This window comes from Peromyscus eremicus, chromosome 8a, assembly GCF_949786415.1.
Source record: "Peromyscus eremicus chromosome 8a, PerEre_H2_v1, whole genome shotgun sequence".
NCBI classification, from domain to species: Eukaryota; Metazoa; Chordata; class Mammalia; order Rodentia; family Cricetidae; genus Peromyscus; species Peromyscus eremicus.
The window spans coordinates 45,471,687-45,495,291 of NC_081423.1; the positions used below are offsets into that span (position 1 = coordinate 45,471,687).

General features: G+C 50.1%; 1 protein-coding gene and 1 pseudogene across 1 annotated transcript; one reads left to right on the forward strand and one right to left on the reverse strand.

Annotated features, from left to right (window-relative positions):
• The first annotated feature begins 4,392 nt into the window (after positions 1-4,392).
• On the forward strand, positions 4,393-23,605 carry Adora2b (adenosine A2b receptor). The gene is made up of 2 exons (XM_059270865.1): positions 4,393-4,859; positions 22,578-23,605. Exons 1-2 carry the CDS (start codon positions 4,525-4,527, stop codon positions 23,239-23,241), a joined length of 999 nt encoding a protein of 332 aa, XP_059126848.1. The 5' UTR covers positions 4,393-4,524; the 3' UTR covers positions 23,242-23,605.
• LOC131917197 (large ribosomal subunit protein eL29-like) lies at positions 10,405-10,892 on the reverse strand (annotated as a pseudogene).

A 23,605-nucleotide genomic window follows, 5' to 3' on the forward strand; every position in this document is an offset into this window, starting at 1 on the left:
TGACTGCCACACAGCACTTAGTGCTACGTTTTTTACACAGCAGTGTCCAGAAAGGAGAGTCTAAACCTTGCTGCACAATCCTCCTTAGATCCCACAGGTCAGAATTAGTTGGACCAACTACTGGCAAAGCAGAAGGGGTTGTCTGATTGGTTTAGGCCAGATGTGATTCACCCAAGAAGGGCAGATGACTGCCAAGAACCTCAGTCAGTGCCGACGCAGCTCTTGCTCCTGGTGGTGAGAGCATTGAGCAGTCTGCAGGAGGCAAGGTCCTGCATTTCTCACGGGAGCAACGAAGCATAGGTTGTAAACTAGAAGCAATTTAGTTGTTAAGAACTGATTCTTTCTTTCTAAAATCTTTTCATGGTTCCTTCAGCCTCCCCAGCTGATGTGTTTTGCAAAGCACATTGATGAAAAGTGGCATTTTTTTCTACCAGAGGTCTCTGAAGTTACCTGCAGAAGTAAGCGTGGTATTTCACATAGGAACAGGAGTCTCCAAACACAGGGCATGGTGGCCGTGGACTTGCAACTCACACATTGGATAGAATTAAACTAGCTTCTCAGAGAAGAAACTGGCTGGGCAAGAGACTCACAAGTGGCAGGAAAGAGCAGTCAGCCTGCCTGGGCCTAGAAGGTGGCCCTCAGGGGAATGTGGTGGCCACCTCATTTCTTCTCTACTTGATAAAGTTTCAGCAGCTGGGTAGGAAATGTCTTCCAGGCCCACTTTGTCACCCCCAGCAGAAGGCAGATTTCTGCATAATCTCGGGGCACAAAATGCAAGAAAGATGGAAGCTGAGCACCCAGATTCAATTCCTATGGTATCTCATCTGGAAATATCTCCTGGGATCTAGTAATTTAAATACTGGTCTCTAACAAGGACCTGCACTTGAGGTTACCTGTAGGCAGAGTTTTCCTGTCCCAACCACCTGTTCCCAAATAATCACTCAGAGACTTAATATGAATTATAAATGCTTGGCCAATAGCTCAGGCTTGTTACTAACTAGCTCTTACAACTTAACCCATTTCTATTCATTTATGTGCTGCCTGGAGGCTTGTGGCTTTTACCTCTATCCCATTTTGTGTGTCCGACTCAGTCTCCATCTAGTTGGCCACCCTTCTGACTCTGCCCTTCCTCATTCCATCATTCTCAATTTGTTTTTCCTGCCTAACTTTATCCTGTTCAGCTATTGGCCAGTCAGCTTGTTTATTAAACCAGTCATAGCGACATATATTCACACAGTGTACAGAAGGATTATTCCACAGCAGTCACCCCTATTCCAGAAGTCTGGGACCCTCATTGCTCCCCAAGATCCCTTTGGCTGAAGTGAGAGCGATGTCCTAAAGAACATTGACAGCAACTAGCAACAGGATGTCTGAGGAAGGCTTCAGTGCACCTTCTCCACAGCAGAGCTAGGAACATCTGGAACTGGAGCTGGTATGATGTGGGCACTGGCAGGAGGCAAGGCTAGAATCTAAATGGATCCAGCTTATAACCTGCTTTGCCACTCACCAGTTGTGGTGGCAGCTTTTGGAGGTGGGGGGCACACACTCACCCTGGCCTCTACACAGGATCAGGTTATCTATTGGTGTGTGATTTTTGTTTCTCTCTTCTTAGGAAATATGTATTTAGATCCTTGGTCCATTTAAAACATTGTATATTTGTCCTTTTGTTATTGATTGGTAAGAGTTCTTAATATATACAAGATACTAGACTCATCAGATATGAGATCTGGAGAGAATTTATCCTATTTTGTAGGTTGCCATTAGTGTGTGTGTGTATATGTGTGTGTGTGTGTATGTGTGTGTGTGTGTGTGTGTGTGTGTGTGTGTGTGTGTGTGTTATTTGGAGCATGCCACAGTGTGCATGTGGAGTTCACAGGACAACTTTGTGGAGTCAGTTCTCTCTTTCCATCCTGACATGGGTTCTGGGGTTTGAATGCAGTTCATCTGGCCATGTAACAAGTGCCTTTACCCACGGGGCCATCTCCCTGGCCCCCTGGCTTTTCTTTCTTTCTTCCTCTTTAACAAGATTATTTTGGCTGCTCTCAGTCCCTTACATAAGCATTTCAGGATTCATTTGTCAGTTTCTTCAAAGAAGTGTGGCTAACTGTAGTGGCATATTCCTGTACAGAGTCTGGAGGGTTCGGAGTTCAAGGTCCTCCCCAGCCACATAGTAAGTTTTTGACTAGCCTGGGCTACATAGACCCTGTCTCAAAAATAAGAACTAATAAAGGAGACAGATTTTATTGACTCCACAGGTTGATGCTGGTGCTTTTCGGTCCCTCTCCACTTTATTTTGAGGCAGGGTCTCTCATAGAATTCCATTCTTCTCAAGATGAAATCCCGTGACTCCCTCCTGTTTGCTGAACAACATTCATAACCACTAACTACTGTCACCCTCCTGGGCCCATGAGTCCAGTTCAAATCCCAGCTTGCTCCTACAGGTCAGAAAGTCATTCCAAATGAACCTCGTAGAGAAGGAGAGATGGTTGGTGAGTCAAGGAACACTTCAGGATAGGGACTTAGGGGTGGGGAGAGAGGACGGGGTGGGGGGAAGCTCTGCGGGTGGGTGACTGGTGACATGGAACCCAGCAGACAGAGAGACTGGGCCCTTCAGTGGTCTGATTCTGGGGAGGTCTGCTGAGGAAGGTGGAGCTCTATGGGGAGATGGACACCCAGGTGCAGACAAGGCTGCTGGACTTGAGCATGGTTACAAGCACACTGGAGCCACTCCCAGGAGCCACAGGCCTCCACCTGCTTGGCCAGTCCTCTCTTTGGTCCTAATGCTCTGGTCCTTGCTCAGAGACGCCCTGGGGCTGGCACCACAGCTCAGCTCCTGCAGCACTCCACCCTGGTGGGCAAAGCCTTCTCCATTCAGGCCTTCTGTTCCACGGGGCACGGGGCACGGCTGTCCTTAAGCAAGGTCGACCCCCCACACCTCCCTCCACACCCCCAACCCCCGCACGTGTGCACCCCGCTGCCCCATTTGACTCCCTACCCAATACTGCTGAAAGCCCTCTGTGGAAAAGCTACCACTCCAGGAAGTCCCTTTCCTCCTGCCATTTCAAGCATGGCGGTACCCATTATCTGACCTCTCTGAGGCCCCAGCTTGTCATCTGTGTCAAGAGCCAGAAGTCAGTGTCAGGTTCCATGTGAAGGTGGAGCAGCTGCTATCAAAACTCAGATGACCAGGGCATAGGACTGTGGATTTGCCAATATTTTGTAGGAAAGGTATACAAATATATAAGGTATTTTTTAAAAATAAGGTTTTTCTCCACATGGAAGATAGAAAGAAAAAAAATCCTTAAAATAACCAGTTAGAATGTTATTTTATTTTATGTTTAAGAACTCTGTTCTTTGGTGACTTTCTCGTCTATGTTAGGATCCTGGCAGACAATGCTGTCCATATGTGTGGGCCCGTGGGGGATTTGCTGTTACTATTACAGCTAACCCTGAAATGTAATTTATATACCATACAATCCAGCCATGTAAAAGGTGCAATTCAATTCACCTGTTCCCCCTCTAATCCCCACGCACTCATACAGAAAGAAAGCGAGTTTAGCATTCACGTTAAAAAATTCCATTATCCCCCAAAGAAGCTGTTTAGCAGCCACCCGTATTTTGGTTCGGCTTAACGGTGTTTCCAGTCATCTTTGTCGTGTTGACGATCTCCTTAACCATCCTGGCTGGTGACTACAGGTAGCGGCTGCTGCAGGGGCAAAAGGCACAGCCCGCGGTGTTCTAGGATTGAACACTCCAGACACAGAGCAGCAGCTAGGGCCCGCCAGGAGCGAGGTGGGGGAGGGCGGGAGGGGGGAGAGCAGGCAGCGGAGGGCCCTAGGGGCTTCTTGCAGGTGGGAGGAAGGACCGGTCACCGCAGGTGTGGGCGTTCAGCACCCTTCCTGGGGTGGAGCGAGGGAGGCAGAGTCTGGAAAGTGGCGGCGGAACAAGTGAGTTTGCGAGCGCAGGGCTGAGCAGGCGAGCACCCCCGGCGGGCAGCGGTGGCCTCGGGGACCGGTGGACTAGGGGCCGCGCGGGGAGTGCAGCACCGAGAGGACGCCTGGACCGGACCTGGGGGACAGCTCGGGTGTGGCGGGGTCTGCACGCCCCGCAGGGGTGTCAGCCCAGGGCTCGCAGCTCGGGATCGGGGCCGGGTGAAGGCTAGGACCTCGCGCCAGAGTGGGAGTTGGAGAAGCCTTGAGGTGTGTTTTTCGTGTGCCCCCGCCCTAGGGCAATTTAGGGAATACTTTCTTCCCGGTGCTCACGAGCGGGTAGAGCACCGACCCGGGTAGAAGGGCGGGACTAAGGCAGGCTCTTGGCAGGCGGCCAATGGGCGCCGCCCCCGCAAGGCCACGCCCCGGCAAGACCACGCCCCCGCACCCGTCTGGAGCGCACGGACTACGAGGCTTAGACCCAGCTCCGGACGCGCGGTCTAGGCGCTGTGGCCATGCCTGGCGGCGCCTTAGTGGCTGTCCTGCGACCCGAGAAGCCCCGGTAGACGAAGCCCCGGGCCCGGCTGGCCCGGCCATGCAGCTGGAGACGCAGGACGCGCTGTACGTGGCACTGGAGCTGGTCATCGCCGCTCTGGCGGTGGCGGGCAACGTGCTGGTGTGCGCCGCGGTGGGCGCCTCAAGTGCTTTGCAGACTCCCACCAACTACTTCCTGGTGTCTCTGGCGGCGGCCGACGTGGCCGTGGGACTCTTCGCCATCCCCTTCGCCATCACCATCAGCCTGGGCTTCTGCACGGACTTCCACAGCTGCCTCTTCCTCGCCTGCTTCGTGCTGGTGCTCACACAGAGCTCCATCTTCAGTCTCTTGGCTGTGGCAGTCGACAGGTATCTGGCCATTCTCGTCCCGCTCAGGTGAGACAAATCTTTCCATCCCGGGCTGGTTTAGAGTTCTACAGAGGGGCACCCAGTCCAGGCCCACGGTTCTACCTTCTGGGACCTCAGATGGGCCAGATTAGGAGTACACTAGGCACTCGGAGAGGTTCTGGCGTGGAGGATGCCAGCCACCTCCCTCGATGCATGTTCCACTGCGGGTTGTTGAGACACTCCTGGAGCGGCAGAACAGGCCACCTGCTGGGTGCCTCTTAGGCGTCAGGGATGCTCCAGTCACTCCCAGCTTAGGGGATCTAAATAAGGACACCTTTAGGGACTCTGGGAAGTGCGCGCCCCGCGAAGTGCCCGCCAAGGGCTCAGGAAGCTCAAGCTCGGGAAGGTTTGGTGATTGCATCTCCACCCTCGTGGGGAAAGAAAGATGCACCTTCCCAGTCCTCTTAGCCCCGCACCGGGATCAGAGCAGCTGCCAGGCACCGTCCTGTGCGTAATGGGCCGGGAGAAACTTCAACTAAGAGCAAGACAACTTTGGACGCTGGGAATTGCTACTGTTGTAAGGCACACGGTACTAACGACCCAGCTTTAGAATGTGCCTACTTCGAAATGAGGCGGCTAGGCAGATCTAAGGAAAAAGTGCCGCTTAACTTTGGTGGGGAACGCTAGGAGCATTGGTCCCTACTAGCTCCGTAGTGACTCAGATTACTCCCAGACCATTCACATGCTGTCTCTATTGTGATGCCCCAGCTACCTCAGACTTAGCACGCTCTGAACTTACTCTTAAATGCCTCCCCCAGATATGTTCCTAAACAATCTTCTCGTTACCAACCGAAAAACTAGCCTGAAAAAAATCATAGTGGTTCTTGAAGTGCGTTGTTGATTAGTCCCAGTTACACAGCAATAACCACAGTGCCTTCCAGACATTTTAAAGAGCTACTGTACTTACTGGTTCACTGAACACGGACAAGCAGCCTTAGAGTCTCTAGCCCATTGTGTAACCTTATTTGTATACCGCGGCGGTGCCCAGCAGCCTGAAGAGGCCCTTTCTCCGAATACGCCTAAGCCACTTTCTCCCTTTTTCCACACGGAGAAAACAGGATTCAGGGTAGGGAGCCGGTTAGTAGGGGACATGGCTCCCAGTTGTAGCTAATAAATTTAAAGTTGAGTTTGTTGTTGCTTGTTAGTGTGCCTGGGCCCTTTAGTGTTTCTGAGGTGAGCTTTGGATCTCTTTAGATTTGGAATTGAGATGAGGAAACCAAGTCACGAGAGTAGGAAGAGAAAGGGAAGAATCCACTGAGTTCCGACTGTGGGACAGGCAACTCCAATTAAATGTACATGCTTTAATCCTCACCCTGTCCAGAGGACAGGTGCTGTTGCCTGCATCCTGTAGGTGAGGGGTGTGGCCCAGGGAGATGAGGGTCTTGTTCAGGATGCTGCGTGTGGGATGCCTGGCAGAGCCGTGACTCAAACTCAGAGCCTTCCCCGCCCGTCCACCTGTCTCACAGGGCCAAGTACCACAGGAGTAATTGAGAAACATGGAAAAGACCCTCTTGCTATTTTTAGAGGAGGGTCTTGTCTGCAGTAAGCTGGTGTTTGTAGGAGAAATGTATTTGTGGAATTGATCAGCAGAAAGCTCCCACAAGCCCTTGTAATAGATGTGATGAGCCTGGTCCCTGTAGGTAGATGTCTTGGGTCCCCTGCTTGTGTGTGTGTGTGTGTGTGTGTGTGTGTGTGTGTGTGTGTGTGTGTGTGTTCCACACCCACTGCCCTTGGCATCTGACTAGGAGGCTTCACACATCCCACCAGGTGTCCTGTAACCCAGGGATTCCTGAGCCTGGACCCACACAGCCTTCTCTTCTCTCCATTCTTGCGGGTCTGTTCTTGTCTCTTACCTCCCATACTTGATGGCTTTTTGAACTTTTTCCCCCCCATAGAGCAGAGCAGTCACATGCCCCCAGCTTGAGTTGTCTATCTAGGGGAAGCCCTTTGGGCTTGCCCCTGGCAGAGCCCCAAATACAGGGCAGCTCCCCCAGGACCCACTCAAGGATCTCTTGTGCCACGTGACCGGAGCAGGAAGTTCCATAAATGTTTAAATCTGTTAGTTCTTGTCCTGGGTTGTGCTGGGCGGGTCTTGAAGAAAATGGGTGTGGGTGTCTTAAGGGGAAACAGATGTGAATCACAGACTCTTTACTTCTCCTTTGCATTTGCAAGGGTGAGGGGCCAGTGGGAGGTGAAGGGAGGGAGACCAGTCCATGAGGAGCCAGATGTGCTCCACTGCGCACGCCGGCCTGTCCGCAGGGGTCTGGAAAGCTGCACAGCAGTATCCCATCCACACCAGGCAGATAGGAGTGTCTAACCAGCTTCGACACCAGCTCGCACTGTGGGAGGTTGAGACGCATACCAGGTTCTCACCCTTCCCTGAGCCCTCCTGAGAAGTGGTGTGTGTGTGTGTGTGTGTGTGTGTGTGTGTGTGTGTGTGTGTGTGTGTGTGTGCGTGGTGGGCCTCCTGCCCTCAGCAGTTCAAAACACAACCCTATGGGAACAGGGAATGTAGGTTACTTTGAGCTGAGCTCTGTGGCAACATGGCTGTAGTTGAAGCTACTCAGGAAGGCTGAGGCAGGGGAATTGCTGGAGCCCAGGAGTTCAGGGTTAATTTGGGCAACAGCAAGACCCTTGTCTGAAAAAAAAAAAAAAAATGCAGATTACAGGACCCACTTGGGTCCTGCTGAATCAGAGTCTGTGGGGTAGGGTGTATAAATGTCTCCAACATTAATATCTACCCTGGGTCTGCTATTTATATCAAAATATAAATATTTTTTGAAACTTGGCTTCTCTTGTTTGTCACAGGCTGGGTCTGAGTTACCCCAAACACTGAGTTGGTTCTGAGACCCTCCTTGGGGCCATGGAGCTACAGATGGGCATCAAGACAGAAGTACCCTGCTAAGGAGCCAGGTGCCGGCTAGGCATATAATCTCAGCATTCAGGAGCCCCAGGCAGGAAGATAATCACCAGTTTGAGGCTAGCTTGGGGTTACATAGTGAGTTCTAGTCCCAAACCAGCCTGAGATACAGTGGGAGACCCCGTCTCAAAAAAAAAAAAGTGGTGAGGGATTAAGACTGCTCTTCCAGAGGACCAGGGTTCAATTCCCATCAACCCACATCAGGTTGGCTTACAACTACCTGTACTTTTAGCTCTGGGGGATTCAACACCCTCTTCTGGCCTCTTCAGATACCTACAATTGGGCACACACACTTAAAAATATAAAATAAAATAAACCAAATCCTTTTGTTTTTTTTCTTCAATATCCTGTTGAAGAGGTGGTGTCTCTCTTTCAGGAAGTCAAGCAGGTGATGCCCAGGGTGTGAGCATGGAATGCTTCGATCAGCACATCTCTTACCTGAGCAACTCCATGGCTCTGACGGTGTCATGCTCTAGGAGCCCTGGCTCTCGTGGACGAGTCTTGATTTTCACTAACATGAAGGAGTGATGTAGCCTGAGAAAGGGAGCCTAGAGGCGGTGCTAGGCATAAACATGATCCTTTTGTGCTCATTCGGAAAAGAACAGACTGCTTACGTTAGGCTGTGCCCTTTGCCCTTAGAGTGAGGGGTGTCCACAGACAGACAGGTCCTGCCTTCTGTACTGCTGGAGACTCCCATGCAGGGAACCTTTTGAAGTGGGCTGTGCTAGGGATATGCACAGCAGAGCTGAGGTGGAAGCTGGAGGCTGTGGGAGGTGAGCCACGTCTCTGCTCATAGCAACCCCTGGCTCTCACTTCATCCTGTGGCTGGTTCCGGCTGGCGCCCACAGGAGTACTTCCTCCTGGCCTAGCCTAATCCTGTTCCCTTTTGCGCTGCTCTGGGGGCCTTCCTTCCTTTGCTCAGTGGACTTAGTTTCCCCTTTTACCATGGTTGACTCTCTGGAAGAGCTGACATGATTGTTTTTCTGGAGGTGCTGAAGGACAGTGTTTTGGAGGGAGATGTGTCTACTGATTAATGAAAGGGCCATGAGCGTCCTTCCTTCTGTTCTCTGCCACACACTGTGTGTGTGTGTGTGTGTGTGTGTGTGTGTGTGTGTGTGTGTGTGTTACCATATTCTGTCTAGGAGGTCAGAATGTATGTTCTAAGAACAGAGGGGAAAATAAAAAAGGCCGGGAAGGAGGGCCGAACACGGCAGATCTGTAGATGTAGAGCCCTCTGGTAAGAGGACAGAAGAAGAGCTAGCCCGTCTGTTTCTAGAAACAAAGGCTAATGTGTCAATCTGCTCTGGAACCCCTGGGCTCAAGCCTGGGTAGCGGGCACTGCAGGAGTGCACCGCCGTACCCAGCTGTTCCAATACAGAAGATCCCTCACAGGCCTGCACAAGGATAGGGTGGTACAGGGCCTGGGGATGGTGGGAAAGCTAGGCAGGCAGCAGGTACCACTGGCTGAGGGCAGGTAGCTACAGATTCTGGGGTGCGGCCTGCAGGTCCTGGCTCCTGCTTTAGGTGCTGGCCCAGTTACCCAGAACTGGGTGTTGCTTTGTCTTGTTTATCCTCCGTTGTTAGTACCCAGGGGGCTTTGCTCCATCTCCAGGCCTGGAGCACCCACCTTAAACCCAGCAACAAGGACCATCGTCGGCTCTTGTCTGATCTCATGGCTCTGCTGCTGACAGGATCTTGGCCAATATGGCAGGCAGCAGGTGGGACTGGGTAGGGGACTTCCTCAAGCCTATCTTAAAACCAGGCTGGGACTGAGGCCACACACTCAGGAGGACACCTGAAACGCCTGTCCTCAGGCTGCGAGAGAAGCCAGGCCTGAAGTAACCAGCCAGCCATCAGGAGTGCATGGCAATGTCCAGGCATGGGGTGATGGAGGTTAGGGTGGCAGGCAGTCCAGCTGTCCAGTTCCCCTGAGGGGTGAGAGCAGACAGGTCCTTCTGCTCATCACAGGCTCTCTCCCCGCTTGAATGGAGTGGGGTGCAGAGCTGCACCCAGAATGCCACAGCCTGTAGCTACTGAGCTTGTCTGGAAGAACCATGGCCCAGGGGCAGCCATGCCAGGAAATGGTTTTGCACCTTAAACCACCATCTGCATCCTGTCCTGAAAAGCACGGGTGCCGTCTGTGGCTGTCTGGAGAATGAACTGGTGGGAGGTTGTGATGGCTGTTCTTGGTTGTCAACTTGACTACATCTGGAATTAATTCAAACTCAGGCAGCGGGGATACCTGTGAGGGACTTTTTTCTCTTCTCTTCTCTTCTCTCCCCCCTTCCCTCCCTCTCTCCCCCCCTCCACACCCCCTGTTTTTAGAGACAGGGTTTCTCTGTGCAGCCCTGACTGTCCCGGAATTCTGTAGATCAAGCTGGCTTGGCACTCACAGAGATCCCCCTGCCTCTGCCTCCCATAGGCATGCGCCACTGCCACCCAGCAAGGGACTTTCTTCTTCCTTCCTTTCCTTCTTTATTTTCTTTATTTATTTTTTTATAGATCTTGCCTCAAGTTTATTTGTAAAAGCAACATAGGCCACTGATCATCGGCAAATAGTGTGTAGGTGTGTCATACTAGTCCATTTGTCTTCACATTGGCAGATAACCTTTTCTATGGGGCCTTCACAGGGGCCTGGGCACCTTTGGGAGCCTGAGCTGCAGCTGAGGCTTGGGCCTGGGCCTGAGCTGGAGCGGAGGCCTCTGCCTTGATTTGAACCTTGGGCTTTGGTTGGCAGAGCCTGTGATCCTTGGCCATGCAGCTTCTAATCCGCTTCCCCAGCTCGGGGGGGGGGGGGGGGGGGTGCGAAGAAAGCAAGACGGCTGAGCTTGCGGCTGGGCCCTTTGGCAGCTTGGGCTTAACCACCTTGGGCTTCACGGGGGCCTTGACGGCCTCTGCACGCGCACCCACTGCCTTCCCGTTGTTGAACTGTATCTTCTCAGGCCTTTCTTGTGCTTCTTGGCAAAGCGCCTGTTCCTCAGGAACTTGGGGTCGACCGCCTTCAGAGATTCGTGTCATCTTTGTGACTGGGGTTTCTTACTGCCATTTCTGTGACATTTTCAGGACTGGTTGTGTGTGGCGTGGTTGTTGGACTTGGCCATGTCTGAATGGTAACCAGCAGCTCCCGAAGTGCCTGGGACCAAAAGAGAAAGAGCGAGGGACTTTTTCTTAATTAAATCATTGAGGTGGGAAGATCCACCTTTAATCTAGCCACACCTTCTGCTGGCAGCCTATATATATAAAGGACATGGAAGAAGGAAGCTCTCTCTCTCTTTGCCTGCTTGCTCTCTCTGGTAAGTCCATTCCTTCACTGGCATTAGAGCCTACTTCTTCATTATTCCAGCAAATACTGAAGACCAGCTGAGACATCCAGCCTCATGAACCAAACTACTCGATTCTTGGACCACATATATATAATATTTATATATGTATAAATAAATCCCTGTATGTGTGTGTGTTCATTCTAAAAGTTCTGTTCCTCTAGAGAACCCCAGAAGGACAGAAGGACAAAGGAAACAACATTTTCTCAAGACAGTCTGCATTCCTTCCACATGCACCAGGTCTGCAGCCTTGCGGGTCCTAAGTCACAGCCACTGGCAGGACTGTCTCAGTGTCACTTCTATCTGGCCTGTGACAGTATGGGTGTCCCCGCCCAGAGGTGTTCAACACATGCCCTCAGTTGTCTTGTATACTGGAGTTTTCCATTTGTGAACAGCAGCCACACTTTATTAAAGCCCTTTCTATGGGCGGGTTTACACCTTATATGCCTCCTCCTGGCTAGTCTTGAGAACTCTGCGGGGCAGGCACTTCAAAGATGAGGCCCACAGTTGTCTAGTCTGGGATCACACAGAACATCTGGGCTACATGAGCCTGCTTTTCTGGGAGCCCAAACAGCATGAAAATAGCTAGCAACAGGGAAAGAAGCCAGACACCCGGTGTATTTTAAGGTGTGTTACTTTTGTTTATGTTGCATTTGTTTAACTCTGTGAAGCTGTGTTACTTTGTCTAAAACACCTGATGGCCTAATAAAGAGCTGAACGGCCAATAGCAAGGCAGGAGAAAGGATAGGCGGGGCTGGCAGGCAGAGAGAATAAATAGAAGGAGAAAGTTGGGAGAAAAGAACAAAGAGCAAGAGGGATCAAGGAGGAGGACATCAAGGGCCAGCCACAGAGTAAGAGTGGAAGTAAGATATACAGAAGTAAGAAAAGGAAAAAGCCCAGAGGCAAAAGGTAGATGGGGTAATTTAAAGTTAAGAAAAGCTGGCAAGAAACAAGCCAAGCTAAGGCTGGGCATTTATAATTAAGAATAAGCCTCCGTGTGTGATTTATTTGAGAGCTGGGTGGTGAGCCCCCAAAAAGAGCCAAACAGCAAAAGAATAAAAACACCACCACCAAGGTTCTGTAAGAACACTCTTGATGAATGGCAGATGAACAGGGTACCAGCAGATTGCGACATGGGCCCTGAAGTGTTGCTTGCGACCGAGAGGTTGGGTGAGAGCTGAAGAGAAATATGACTAAAAAAGGAAGCCGCATTTGGTCCAAGCATGCCTGCACTCAGAACTCCAGCAGCAGCCGAAGGACTGTAGGGATTATATCTTTCTCTCTTTCTTCTTCAGTTCAGGGGTCTATGGGCCAGCCTTTCCTACTACTTCCAACTCATCACCAACCTTCAGGAATTGACTGGAGTGTGTTCATTCTCCCTTAACGGTGTTGCCATGATCCACTCTTGTCTCGGGCCAACAGGCTGGAGACCCTGCCAGTGGCTGCAAGTCTCAATGACAGCTAACAAGTGGGCCTCTTCAGACAGTCAAAGTTGAGAACAGTTTGGCTGAAGGGGTGTAATACTTCTCTAGAGGCTTCATGCTTGAGGCGTGTGCGTGGGGCTCATGGGAAGGAAGGGCATTGGGCTGTGCGTGGAGCCTATGCAAAGGAGCAGGGGGTAGGAGTCCTGGTGCTTGCATTAGGCACAGAGGGTGGGCTGGGCAGGCAGAGCAGTAGGGCTGGAGCGGGCAGGTCACAGAGGGCCTGGAGGCTTCCTGGGGGGGCTCAGATCTCGTCCTAAAGGTGGGTCACTAACGGACCTAGGAGGTGTGTGTGTATTGAGGGTGGCATAGAAGTCAACACCCAGAAGGGCCCTGAAAGGAGAGCAAACATACTCCCTTCTTTGACCAGTGCCAGCCCTTCTGCTGGGGCAACCCTCCAGATCCAGTTTGTCACCGGACTTCCTCCTACTGGCTCCCACTGGCACTCGGTGGTGTGCCACCATCTTGTTTTACATGTACTTATTTGTGTGTGTATACATGCCACGGTGTGCACATGGAGGGCCAAGGTCAACTTGCAGGAGTTGGTTCTCTTCTACCACATGGATCCCAGAGCCTGAACCCACGTCACTAGGCTTGCTAACAAACCTGACACTGTCTCATAAAGTTACATTTTTGGAACTTTTCCTTGATTTATTTATTTTGAAACAGGATGGCTCACATAGCCCAGGCTGTCCTCGAACTCCCGATCCTCTTGTCCCCACCTCCCAAGTGGCTGTACTTTACACATATGCCGCTATGCTTGCCTAGAATTTGCTTTTAGAAAGGTTTTTGGATTTGGTGGGTTTGGATTCTTTCACATGGAAGAGTGGACATAGTCAAAATGTTTCCACCCCATCCTCCATCAACTGGATCTCCAGCTCCAGGCAGGGTAGGGAGAGAAGGAAGGAGCAGAGGCCACAGCACCTAGGAGACCAGGCAGCCCAGGAAGTGGGTGCACAGGCTGTCACTCCGGCTTTCCAATCCCTGCTGGTTATTAAGCTGGAGCCTCCCACCCCCACCATCTGCATTTCCAATTGAGGATTCCAGGGTCCACTGTGATGACCTTGCCTGCCTCCTTTCCCTAGAAACTCACCGAAGCTCCTCGTTTTCTGATACCCTCCACTCTGGTTTCAATATGATTATGAGTTTACTTTTGTGTCTTACTGTCAGTTAACTGTGATTTTGTGAGACCAGATAACTAGGTGAGACACACACGCCAATGTGGAATTATTTACTGATTTCTTTAGAGACAGTGTCTTATAGTGCAGGCTAGCCTGGGCTCACCTTTCACTTCCTCCTGCTCCTGAGTGCAGGAATTACAGGTGCGTGACACCACTCCTGGTTTATGAGGTGTTGGGCTTCATGATGCTGGGTAAGCACCCAGCCAATGGCGCTGCCTTCCAGTGCTGGGATTACAGATGTGCACTACCATACAGTGCTGGGATTACAGATGTGCACTACCATACAGTGCTGGGATTACAGATGTGCACTACCAGAGCTGGTTGAAACGTAGATTTTTTTTTTTAATTTTTAAAACTATTTTATTTTAATTTTATGTGTATGTGTGCTTTGCCTGCATGTGTGTCTGTGCACCACGTGCGTGCCTGATGCCTGCCGAATCTAGGAGAGGTTGTTGGATCCCCTGGGACTGAGATTGTGAGCTTCCATGTGGGTGCTGGGAATCGAACCAGGGTCCTCTGCAGAAGCAGTCAGTGGTCTCAACTGCTGAGTCATCTCTCCAGCCTCTCAAGTGTAGAATTTAAATCAGGAATTTCATGATGATAGATCTTCATTTTAAAGCCACTCTGATGGACAGCTGGATGGACTGGAAGGGACAAGATTATGTAGGAAAGCCAGGTGTCATCCAGGCGAGGAAGAAAGGAAGTGTGATTGTGGCAGAGGCCATGGAGATGGCGTATTTGAGATAAGTGACATCTGAACGTTTGTCCCTGGAGGGAAGGCTGATGTCTGCCTGACATTACCCAGGAGCCTGACAGTTTGAAAAGGGAGGTCCCAAGTAAAGCCAACCAGGAGACCTGGACAGTAAAGAGCCTGAAGCCAGAGATGGACCCAGATCCAGTTAGTGACTCAGGTTGGCAGTAGGCGGAACGGAAATGTGGGCGCTGTCACCGTAGACTGGGGAGTCATTTAGAAGGACTGGTAGATCTAATGGGCAATGTTAAGTGGCGTGCCTGTAGCTGAAGATGGGAATGCAGGAGACGGGTTCAAAGTGGCTTGGTGACATGGGCAGATGGTGGTGGTCGAAGCCCAGGCCAGCTCCCAGGTTTCTGGGCACCAGTGTGGTCTGCTCTGAAAATTAGGGGGTAGGTGGAAGTGTTGGGGAGCTCGTGGCCCAGGTGTGTTCCAGGCCTAGGTTGGACCTGCAGGCTAGGAACTGTAGTTGGGTGTGAACTGTAGAGAGGCTGGCGCTCACTGGTCCTTCACTGTTGGGGTGCAGCCCCTCCTGCTTTGTTGGAGCCCAGTACTGCCCTGTCTCCTACCATATGGAGGTTCTTGCCCGACACGCCTCCCTTCTACCTGCCAATGCCCTGTCTTTGGTTTGCAGCTTCAGGCCCACCAGCCACAGACTTCCCAAAGTGACTCTCTGCACGGCATCTGTTTGCATTGTTGATTTCCACACCGTAGCTGAATCTGGCCCTGCTCACTCTGCCCTGGAGCCTGTGTCTGCTCAGCGCTCTGTCTCCCATGCCCCCTCCCTGTGTGTCTGCCCTGGCTTCCAGGACCCCTCACCTCTTGGAACTTAATGTGCTGAGGCCTCTGCGCATGTGTCCCCTGCTGGAATGTCACCCCACTTCCCTGCCGGTTCTTCCTCACTGTATCTCCTACAGTGACTGTCTCCCGTGAGTCCCCAGGGTTTCTTGGCCGCTCTCTGTAACTTTGCAGCTATTTTTCTTTGCTATTTGTAGCTTGTTAAGCTGTCAGCTAGTCTGTGGGTGGACTGGCTTGTTGCCAGTAGCTCAGGATTCTATATGGAATGTCCTGAGAGGTTTATGGGAGAAGCTGAGGGAATTGAGTGATGGGGACTGATTGATGCTGTTCCAGAAAACAGAGTCTCTCCTCTCTTTGGCATTTCCAGAAGTCATTAGCACTATAGCCTGGCTCACTAACTGGATCTGGGTCCATCTCTGGCTTCAGGCTCTTTACTGTCCGGGTCTTCCGGTTGACCGTGTGGCTTTCTCTGGGACCTCTCTTTTCAGATGCAGGCTCCTGGGTGATGTCAGACTGACATCTACTGTGAAATAATCTTTCTATACACTGAAAATGTTTTGCTCTCATTTTTAATAAAGAGCTGATTGGCCAATAGCTAGGCAGGATTTTCAGGGCAGAGAGAATGCTGGGAAGAAGAAGGGCAGAGTCCTGGGAGATGCAGAGGGAAGCAAGATGCTGTGTTGAAAGAAGGCACCACCACATGGCAGAGGGTAGATAAGAAATATGGGTTAATTTAAAATGTAAGAGTGAGCTAGTAACAAGCCTAAGCTATCGACTGAGCGTTTATAATTAATAATAACTCTGAGTGGTTATTTGGGAGTGGCTGCTGAGACACAGAGAAACTCCATCTACAGACATCAGCCTTCCCTCCAGGCACAAATGTTCAGATGTTACTTACCTCAAATGTGCCAGTTGTCTTAGTTTGCTTCCTATTGCTGTAACAAGAACTGTGACCCAAACCAACCTGAGGAGGAAAGGGTTTCCTTCTTTGTCTCTCTCCTTCCTTCCTCCCTTCCTTTTCCTCCTTCTTTCCTTCTTTTCCTTTCATTTCCTTTTATTTTCTTTCTTTCTTTCTTTTCTTTCTTTCTCTCTCTCTTTCTTTCTTTCTTTCTTTCTTTCTTTCTTTCTTTCTTTCTTTCTTTCTTTCTTTCTTTCTTTCTTTCTTTCTTTTTCCAGACAGGGTTTCTCTGTATAGCCAGGAAAAGGTTTAGTCGTCTCCCAGCCTCTATACAGCCCATCACTGAGGGAAGCCAGGAGAGGAACCTGGAGGCAGGAACTGAAGCAGAGACCAGGGAGGAACACTGCTTACTAGCTTGCTCAGCCTGCTTATATACCCCGGACCACCTGCCTAGGGGTGGCACCATCCACATTGATCTGACCCTCCCATATCTATCATTGATTAAGAAAACACCCCACAGACTTGCCTACAGGGCCAATATGTTGGAGGCATTTTCTCAATTGAGGTTTCCTCTTTCTAGATGACTCTAGCTTGTGTCAAGTTGACAAAACAACAACAACAACAAAAAAAAAAAAACCAAAAAAACAAAAACCAAAAAAAAACAACCAACCAAAAAAGCCAAAACAACACACAGATATGTATGTATGCTCTGTGTATGTGTATATCACACACACACACACACACACACACACACACACACACACACACACCAGCGGTCTCTGGTTTCAGAAATGAGTTGTTCTTAATCGATGTAAGTTACCCTTTACCCCCTTGTCACAGACCCCAAGTACAGCTACAAGTGGATGTCAAGTCCACTTATGTGATCAAGCTGGTGGTGTTCAGGTCTCTTTTTATAAGCCAGGTTCTTTGGCATTTGTTTCTGGGTACAGTGCTGGCCGTGGATGGAATAGGGAACAGGCTCGTCTCTACTTTTGAGGAGCCTGTTCAGTTGGGAGGGACAGAGAATGTCCAGTGACATGTGGGTACCTAGGTGGGGGTAATCTGGGCAATACCGGGGTGCCAAGGAACACAGTGGTGTACTTCAGTGTGAATTTCTCTGCTTCCATGTAAATCCCTGTCCGTGAATTAATTCATGTGTGATGGGCGAGTGGGAGCAGGATGTTTGCTCCATACATGACTGTGCCTGGGCAGAGCAGGGGGACGTGTGTGTGTGTGTGTGTGTGTGTGTGTGTGTGTGTATGTGTGTGGTGGTACACTCCTCTGCAAGAAAGGAAAAGGCTTGACTGCCGTGCAGGAGGGGCCCAGTGGGCTTTCAGGGATGATGAGGATACAAACTGCTTGTGCCTGGCACCCCTTCCTTGGAAAGCTGCACCCCACCTTTTAAACCCCAGTCTGCTTCCATGCCCAGCACAGCTACAGTGCCCTGGTTCAGAGACCTTCTTCCAGCTGTACCGTATCTCTCTGATAAATGTTTGGCCGGGATCCCCATTCAACCTTTTTGATGTTTTTAAAATATGCCCTCTGGCAGCTGCTAGGCCCGCTGGACTGTGGGCACAGTTGGCCCTAATAATTTTGAGAGTACTCTAGCTACAAAATTGTGGTCTGAGTGGTATGCCCTAACCCATTTTTTCACCTTTGTCCTGTTTTTGTGTGTGTGTAGATTAAGAGAACAGAAGCTTTCTAAGTATGTATGTACTTATCAGCAAGCTTGGTGGCTCACATCTTATTTCCAGCATGCATTCAGGAGGTTGAGGCAAAAAAAAACAAACAAACAACAAAAAACAAACAAACAACAACAACAAAACCAAAACCAAAAAAACAAAAACAAAAACAAAAAACCCCTAGGTTTGAGGCTGACCTGAGAATTCCAGGACAGCCTGGACAAAAATGAGATTTTGTCTCAAAAAACAAACAAACAAAAAGATATATACTGTCTTCCAACAGAAATGTCTGTTATTTACTGGAGAGTGGAGCTTGTAGGCAAGACTAACTATGAAGAGCGAGCCCTCAACAGCTCAGAAGCCGTGATAGGTCTCAGCATGTATTCACTTAGCAGTGTGCATTTACGAAGTGCTCTGTTGCGGGGCTCAGGATGGAACATGGGGCCTCATTCATGATAGGTGCCTGCTGAGTCCATCCTAGCTCCCCAGCCCTGTAAATCTGTGTTGTGAATCACAGCTGCGGCTGGGAGGTGGGCTCCAGAGCCACAGTTTAGGAGAGGGCTCAGGCTGCACTGGCTGGACTATGTCACTGCCCAGGGCCTCGGAACAGGAAGCCTCCTGAGAGCTGGAAGGTGGTCTGGTTTGAGCTGCAGAACCCTGTTCCGGTAGGTCAGCACTTGTTATGCAGCCCTTGGCCAGCCCCTCAGTCCCTTCCTTATGTAATCAGCAATCACACTGCTTATTGTTGAGTCTTCTGTGTGACTGTTTCTACCAATCCCCTTAGCTAATGAGCTTTATAAGGAGGATCTGGATATAGTTACAACCATTTGCCAGAGTTTGTGCTTTCCCAGGACAACCCTTTAATGTGGACTACACAGGCTGGACTTGTTCCTGCCTTGATTGGAATGAGGCTGCCTGCATTTACTCCTCACTGCCTGTCCTCTGTCTGTCATGTTCTTGGGGTAGGCGTCCTGGTCTCACCATGGCGTTTGGTGCCCTCCATGGCAGAACACTGATTGGCACAGGACCAGAAAATGGAAGGATGTGGCCTCTCGGGAATATTTTGTGAACATGGCCACAAACACGTACTTGAGGATTTTCTGAGAACCCTTGGTGCACAGGGAACCAAGTGTAGCTCCTGCTGCAAATAATGGGGGCTGGGGAGAGAACGGAACACAAGGGAGGGGACCAGAACTTTCAGGTGTTAGGGTCCCCAGGGGTCAGCCCCTCCAGTGTCCATCCAGCACAGGGACACCTGCCTTTTCTCCTTCCTGTACTTAGGTCCAGGTGCATGTCTGTGAAGGCTGGGGTTTGCTGTCATGGGGCTAGTTGTGCCTCTAAGTGAAGAGGCTGCAGCTCTCTTGCCCTAGGGCAGTGGTTCTCAACCTTCCTAAGGCTGTGACCCTTTAATACATTTATTTCCTCATGTGGTGGTGACCCCCAACCATAAAGTTATTTTCATTGCTACTTCATAGCTGTAATTTTGCTACTGTTATGAATTGCAGCGTAAATATCTGTTTTCCAGTGCTCCAGTCTGTCCCTTCACTTCCTCAGAGTTCCTCTCCTTCCTTCTCAGCTCCCGCTTCCGTGTTCCCAGCCTGCACCTTGTCAAATACAAAGTGGCACCACCATTAAGATCCAAAAGCCACTTCCCTGTCTGCCTGGCAAGCTCTCCTCATCTCTCCCTGAGGTGACAAGTCCTGTGTCCTAGCTGCTTCTCCCTTTCTCAGCTTTGTGAAGTGACAGTTCTCAAGAAGATACAGCCCCATGTGACCACCACCCCAGCCTTTGCTCTTAATCCAGCCTTTTTTTTTAAAAGTATTTGATATGTTCTTTTTTTTTTTTTTAAGATTTATTTATTTATTTTATATACAGAAGAGGTTGCCAGATCTTATTACAGATGGTTGTAAGCTACCATGTGGGTGCTGGGAATTGAACTCAGGACCTCTTGAAGAGCAATCGGTGCTCTTAACGTCTGAGCCATCTCTCCAGCCCTAAACCAGCCTTTTTGCCCTTTCTTCTGCCTCAGGCAGCATCCCTTCACACAGGCCCTGCATCCTTCTGCTTCCTCAGCCTCCTTTCTTTTGGGGGAGGGGAGGCTGGGGATAGCCTCATATAGCTTACATTAGCCTCGAACTCCTGATCTTCCTGCCTCCACCTCCCAAGTGCTAGGATGGCAGGCATGCTGCCACACCCAACAGCCTGCATCTTCTCTATAGATCACCGTCATCAGGTAACTAACATCCTCTTCCCAGGACCTTAATCTCTGGACTTCTAGCCCTTAATCATGTTTCAGTGGATGTTAGGATACTGGGGAAAACCCCTGAAAACCATGCATCACCCCGATTCTTCACCATCCTCCATCTAAGCCATCTTTAAGGGCTGTTGGTTCTTTTTCCATTGCATCATCCGGGCTGAGATCCTGGACCCAGAGCTCATTTTCTTGAATTTTGAAATAGTTTTCTAGCTGCTCTCTCTGTCTCCTCTTGTACTCCTAAAACGCAGTTGCTGTGGCCAGGTGCTTTCTGCAACATGAACAGTACCACTACTTGCCTTGCAAGTCTTCCACGGCCCCAGCCCGTAAGCTGGCACTGTCTGAAAGCCCAGGTGAGTGCCATTTGCCTGGAATCTTCTCACTGTTCGGGTTTCTCCTCCCTCTCATCCATAAGCTTCTACTGCAAGGTCTTCCATGATGTCCTATACTGAAGCTTTCCTCGTTTGTCCCTTACCAGTCACTGACCAGAGAATGGAAGTGCTAGGATGTGCTTACCCCACACAGTCAGTGCACCAAGGCTGGCCTGTGTTCGGCTGAACTAAATTAATATGGCTGAGTCAAGGGCAGAGCTGTGGTGCAGGCTTCCTCACGGACAGGATCCGGAGTGCCTGGCTTTGTGGAGGCATTCTGTTACCCTGCAGAGACTAATTGTGCTGTTGACATCGCTGGTGAGGCGCTGGCAAGGAGAAACATTTTTAAAAAGGTTTCATCACTGGCCAAGAAAAATGCAGCGAGCGGCTGAGCTCAGCAGGCCATCCTGCAGTAAAGGCCCAGCAACTGAGCTGCCCACGGCTGAGAGGAAGCTACAAAGACAAACTGTCATTATGCATGAAGCAAGTCTCAGTTGGCTTCATCTGCAGACTGTACTTGTCCTGCCTGCTCGGGCCACAGCATCCGAGTGTTCCTAGTACAAAGTTACTGCTAACAGGTAGCGCATGGGGATGTTTTCATAATGGCTGTGCTTTAGAACTGACTATAGCTGGACTGTGGAGGTGCACACCTTTAATCCCAGAACTGGGGAGGCAGAGACAAGTGGATTTCTGAACTTGGGGTCAGCATGGTCTACAGAGTGAGTTCCAGGACAGCCAGGGCTACACAGAGAAACCCTGTCTCGAAAAACCAAAACCAAACTAAAACAAACAAAAACAAAAAACAAACCAAAAAAAGGACTGACTAGATACTGGACACCATGCTAGGTCCTGGGATACCAATTCAACAAGATATGGTCTGTCCTTAGTGGATGTCATTCTAGTTGAGGGAAAATATACGTGACAAACTAAGGACCAGTTATTACTGTTGATGTCCCAAGTCTCAGCAACTCTCGTGCCGGTGGCTCTCTCCAGATGAAGCATTAGCAGAGCTGCTGTTCTACAGTCTGCAGAGAAGTCAGCAATGCTCCTGCCCAGAGTCTGCAGAAGGCACTTTCCTTCTGTGGGATAAGATTTTGCTTTGTGGCCTCAGCCTCCTGATTGGAGGACCATCAGTGTGCACCCATCACAACCAGTTCTAAAGCAAACTTCTGGTGTTGAGAGAAGTGATTGTTGTCAAAAGCCACAGATCCTGAGTCCAAAGGACCCGAGTGCAGAGGGCTCCTTGGACCCTTGTTAGTGTCAGCTTGTGAGTCAAGTTTCATATACACATCTCCTCACTATTTGTTACGTCTTCCCTTAGGATGTCGGTCCTTTAACATTAGAACATGTACATGTCTGTTCACTGACATATCTCAAACACTCGAACAGCACCTTACAGAAACCCAAATTAGCCAGTACTGAGCCTATTAAAAAGGGCCTCTAAGACATCTGGACCTTTGTCACTGGCTGTCCATCACTAAACAGAAACAAGTACTGGGTCAAGAATGAGGATTTTTGTTGTTTTTCTTTTTTTTTTTTTGTTTTTTTTTTTTTTTGTTTTTTCGAGACAGGGTTTCTCTGTGTAGCTTTGCGCCTTTCCTGGAACTCACTCTGTAGCCCAGGCTGGCCTCAAACTCACAGAGATCCACCTGCCTCTGCCTTCCAAGTGCTGGGATTAAAGGTGTTGTGCCACCACCACCCGGCTGTTGTTTTTCAAGACCGGGTTTCTCTGTAGCTCTGGCTGTCCTTGCTATGTAGACCAGGCTGGCCTTAAACTCACAGAGATCTATGTGCCTCTGCCTCCTGAGTGCTGGGATAAAGGTGTGTGCTGCTGTGTCTGGCTAAGAACGACAGTCTTATTGAGCCGCTGCAGCGAAGCTGCCCACACCTGCTCCTGACTCTGTGCTATGTGATGGCCATGGTGCCCCCAGGGTGAACCTTCAAGGCTGGGAGAGCTGAAGGGCCATGGGACACCAGCAAGGTAGACCTTTGGGTTCTGGTTAAGGAATATGGTAACATGACCAATAACAGATGATATTCTCTTGAACAGGTATAAAAGTTTGGTCACTGGGACCCGAGCAAGAGGGATCATTGCTGTCCTCTGGGTCCTTGCCTTTGGCATTGGATTGACTCCGTTCCTGGGTTGGAATAGTAAAAACAGTGTCACCAGCAACTGCACAGAACTTGGGGATGGAATCATGAATAAGAGCTGCTGTCCTGTGAGGTGTCTCTTTGAGAATGTCGTCCCCATGAGCTACATGGTGTACTTCAATTTCTTTGGGTGTGTCCTTCCTCCACTGCTCATAATGTTGGTGATCTACATCAAAATCTTCATGGTGGCCTGTGAGCAGCTTCAGCGCATGGAACCGATGGACCACTCCAGGACCACTCTGCAGCGAGAGATCCATGCCGCCAAGTCACTGGCTATGATTGTAGGCATTTTTGCGCTGTGCTGGCTGCCAGTGCATGCCATCAACTGTGTTACTCTTTTCCATCCAGCTCTTGCCAACGCTAAGCCCAAGTGGATGATGAATGTTGCCATTCTCCTGTCACATGCCAACTCAGTTGTCAATCCCATCGTATATGCCTACAGGAACCGAGACTTCCGCCACACTTTCCACAGAATCATCTCCAGTTACGTTCTCTGCCAGACAGACACCAAAGGTGCGAGTGGGCAGGCCGGGCCACAGTCTGCTCTCAGTCTGGGCCTATGACCTAGGCTCTGGCCTTTTGGAGAAGAAGGCTTAAAATAAACAATGGGACTCGACACAACTGGCTGGTTCTCACTGTGAAAGACAGCTACACCTCCCAAGCAGATGAGCTGCCCCTTCTGAGTACTTACCTGGAGTTACCCAAGTCTAGCTAAGATGCACATGCAATCGGTAGCCTCCAAGGTTAACAAATACATGGGTGGATCTCCTCAGCTGCTCTACTGTGTGGGTGATGGCAGTGGTTTGAACTGATTCCCAAAGATGTTTTTATTTCTAAGAATCTGCCTCATTCATGGTAGAAAATGACTGAAGCTTACCTTACTGTGAAGCACTGTGAACTATTATAATAAAGTATTTTTCACTTACA

Excerpts from the sequence above, each read along its gene's own strand:
- Adora2b (XM_059270865.1), top strand. The coding sequence starts at position 4,525 with ATGCAGCTGGAGACGCAGGACGCGCTGTACGTGGCACTGGAGCTGGTC. Across the intron at positions 4,860-22,577 it reads GCCATTCTCGTCCCGCTCAG|GTATAAAAGTTTGGTCACTG; the intron begins GTGAGACAAATC and ends TCTCTTGAACAG.